We start from the raw sequence: 2364 nt of genomic DNA on the forward strand, positions 1-2364 counted from the left end.
TTCAAAGGTTTAAACAATTTATTGTGCCCAATTTATTGTGCCCCAAAAAAGGCGACGAGAAAAAACTGCGCCGCGCGGCCCCGCGCGATTGCTCGGCGCGCGCCCGGAGGCAGGGAGGGCGGAGGCGGGAAGGGCTGCGCGGCCCTCTCGTCCTCGCGCGCAGGCGCGGCGCGGCCTTCGGTGCCCGGTAACCAAGGCGACAACCGTTGCCAAGGGCGAGAGCCAATAGGGGCACCGCCGGGGCCGTTTCAAAAATCTAAAGCAAACAAAAAAACGGTCCCACGCGGGGGATGGGCAGGCCGGCGCGGGGCCGGGTCCCCGTTAAGTCGGAGCGCGCACGGCGGCCCGGGCCGGTGCCCCGCGCAAAACCTACGTGCACTCGGGGTGGAAAAGTGGGCGTCGGGGCCCCGCGTTCACTTGCGGCCCTTGGGCACTTTGGGCACGCTGGGCTTGGCCGCCTTCTTCACCTTCTTGCCGCCCGCGGCTGCCGCCTTCTTGGCCTTGCTGCCTTTGTCCTTCTTGGAGGCGGCACCCTTCTTGTGCGAGCGCTTCTCGGGCTGCGGGCCCTTGGCGGGCTTCTTGTCCGCGCGCCGCGCAGCGGCCGCACTCGGGGCCGCCTTCTTGGCTTTGTGCGCAGCAGGCGCCGGGGCGGAGGCGGGCGCCGGGGCTCCGCGCCGCTCCCCGCCGCCCTCCAGCTTCTTGCGGTTGAGCTTGAAGGAGCCGTTGGCGCCGGTGCCCTTCACCTGCAGCAGCGTATCGTTCTGCACCAGCGCCTTGATGGAGTACTTGAGGTAGGTGCGCCCGTTTTGTTGGTCGAACCATGCCACCTTCTTGGCCTCCGCGTAGATCTTGGCCAGCGACGAGCCATTGCGCTCGCCCAGGCGGCGGATGGTCTCCACCACGAGCTGGCTGTATTTTCCGGGCTGGTTCTTCTTCTTGCTATTCTTCCTTTTTTTGGATGGGGACAGCGAGGCCGAGCCGTTGGCCTTAGCCGCCTTCTTGGCCGCCCCTTCGGCGGTCGTCAGCGGCAGGGCCTCCTCCAGCTCCACAGACATGGTGGCGAGCGGGTTGGTGGCGGGCGGGGCGCGGAAGCCCGGGGGCCGCGCCGGGAAAAGGAAGGCGAGGGGCCGCGGGGGCGCCGGGGGGCTGGGGGCGCGCGGCGGCTCCAGGCGGGAGCGGCCGCGGCCGTGCCTGGGGCCGGGCGGCAGGGCTGGGGTGGGGGCCGGGCCGGCCGGAGCGGGGGTCCCGAGCCGGGGCCGGCGCGGGGGCGGTCGGAGCGCAGGAGTCCGGCGCTAGGCAGTCAGAGCGGGGATCGTCTCGGAGCGGGTTTAGTCAGCCTCGCGAGCGTCGCTGCCGCCTCCGCCAGAGCTTGCTGGGCGTGCGCGCTGAGCTCTGGCGAGGAGGGCGCCCCGCTCCGCTTTTATGGGTCTACGGCGGACCACGTTGAGAACAACAACAGCCTGGTCCGGGGCCAGCGCCAACTTGTGCTTCTTGGAGCCCCTTCCCCGGCCGCTGGCTTCCCAGACCGCGCCTCTCCGGCGCCGCCGCGCTCGCCGCCGTGCGCCCCGGACAGGGCCCGAGCCTGCGGCACGGCGGAGAGGCGGCCCGCGCCCAGGGAGGGCTCGGCAGAGGGCAACGGAGGGACGCACCCTAGGCTGCGATAGCGCGAGAGGAGGGGGGCACTCCGTTTAGGGCCGAATAGCGCGGGCCCCCGGGGAGGCCCCGCGGCCCGGAGCTCGGCGGCCGTCAGCCAAGAGTGGTCCACGGGCCCCCAAGCCCAGACCGCGTCCGGGGGGCCCCGGGCCTGCCCGCTGGACGCGCTTTAATTTGTCCGAACTAACACAGGGCACGCCCTCACGCGGTCGGCTGGGGCAGTGTGGAGGGAGCCGGGACGTCTTCGAGGGGGGTCTCCGCCAGAGTGCAAGGGGAGAGCGGATGCTGGCGCCCTCCTCTGCGCGCCCGGGGTCTCCTTAGGCCTCGGGGGCCTGGGCAGGACGCGGGAGGCGGCGGAGAGGACCGCAGGTGCTTCTCTGGGGACATTTCCTAGCCGCCGCCCCCCGCCCCCGCCCCCGCCCCCGCCCCCGCCGCAGATGCTACCAGTGCCCCATTTTATGGTGGGTGAGCAGCCTCCACCATTCCCCCCAAAGCCAAATGGCGGCTCCGGCGGGAGAGAGAGGAAGGCCGCGGACCCCGGACGGTTTCCCGGAGAGGATGGGGGAGGGGAGTTGCTCTTCGTTCCGGGCCACACCCCTCCCCCTCCCATGTGGGGAGCGCAGTTGAGAGCGGGGGCTCCCTCTCCGGGTACCAGGCGGAGGCTTGTGCAAATCTGGTGGCCTTGCCGGTGGGTCCAGTATTGGGGGTGCG

General features: G+C 71.1%; 1 protein-coding gene across 1 annotated transcript; it reads right to left on the minus strand.

Annotated features, from left to right (window-relative positions):
* LOC133094863 (histone H1.10) lies at positions 1-1389 on the minus strand. The gene has a single exon (XM_061195621.1). The coding sequence runs from the start codon at positions 1053-1055 to the stop codon at positions 414-416; it is 642 nt and encodes a 213-aa protein (XP_061051604.1). The 5' UTR covers positions 1056-1389; the 3' UTR covers positions 1-413.
* Positions 1390-2364: the final 975 nt, after the last annotated feature.

This window comes from Eubalaena glacialis, chromosome 7, assembly GCF_028564815.1.
Source record: "Eubalaena glacialis isolate mEubGla1 chromosome 7, mEubGla1.1.hap2.+ XY, whole genome shotgun sequence".
Classification (NCBI taxonomy): Eukaryota; Metazoa; Chordata; class Mammalia; order Artiodactyla; family Balaenidae; genus Eubalaena; species Eubalaena glacialis.

What these genes read in the sequence shown, in the direction of transcription:
- LOC133094863 (XM_061195621.1), bottom strand. Translation starts at nt 1,055, where the DNA reads ATGTCTGTGGAGCTGGAGGAGGCCCTGCCGCTGACGACCGCCGAAGGG.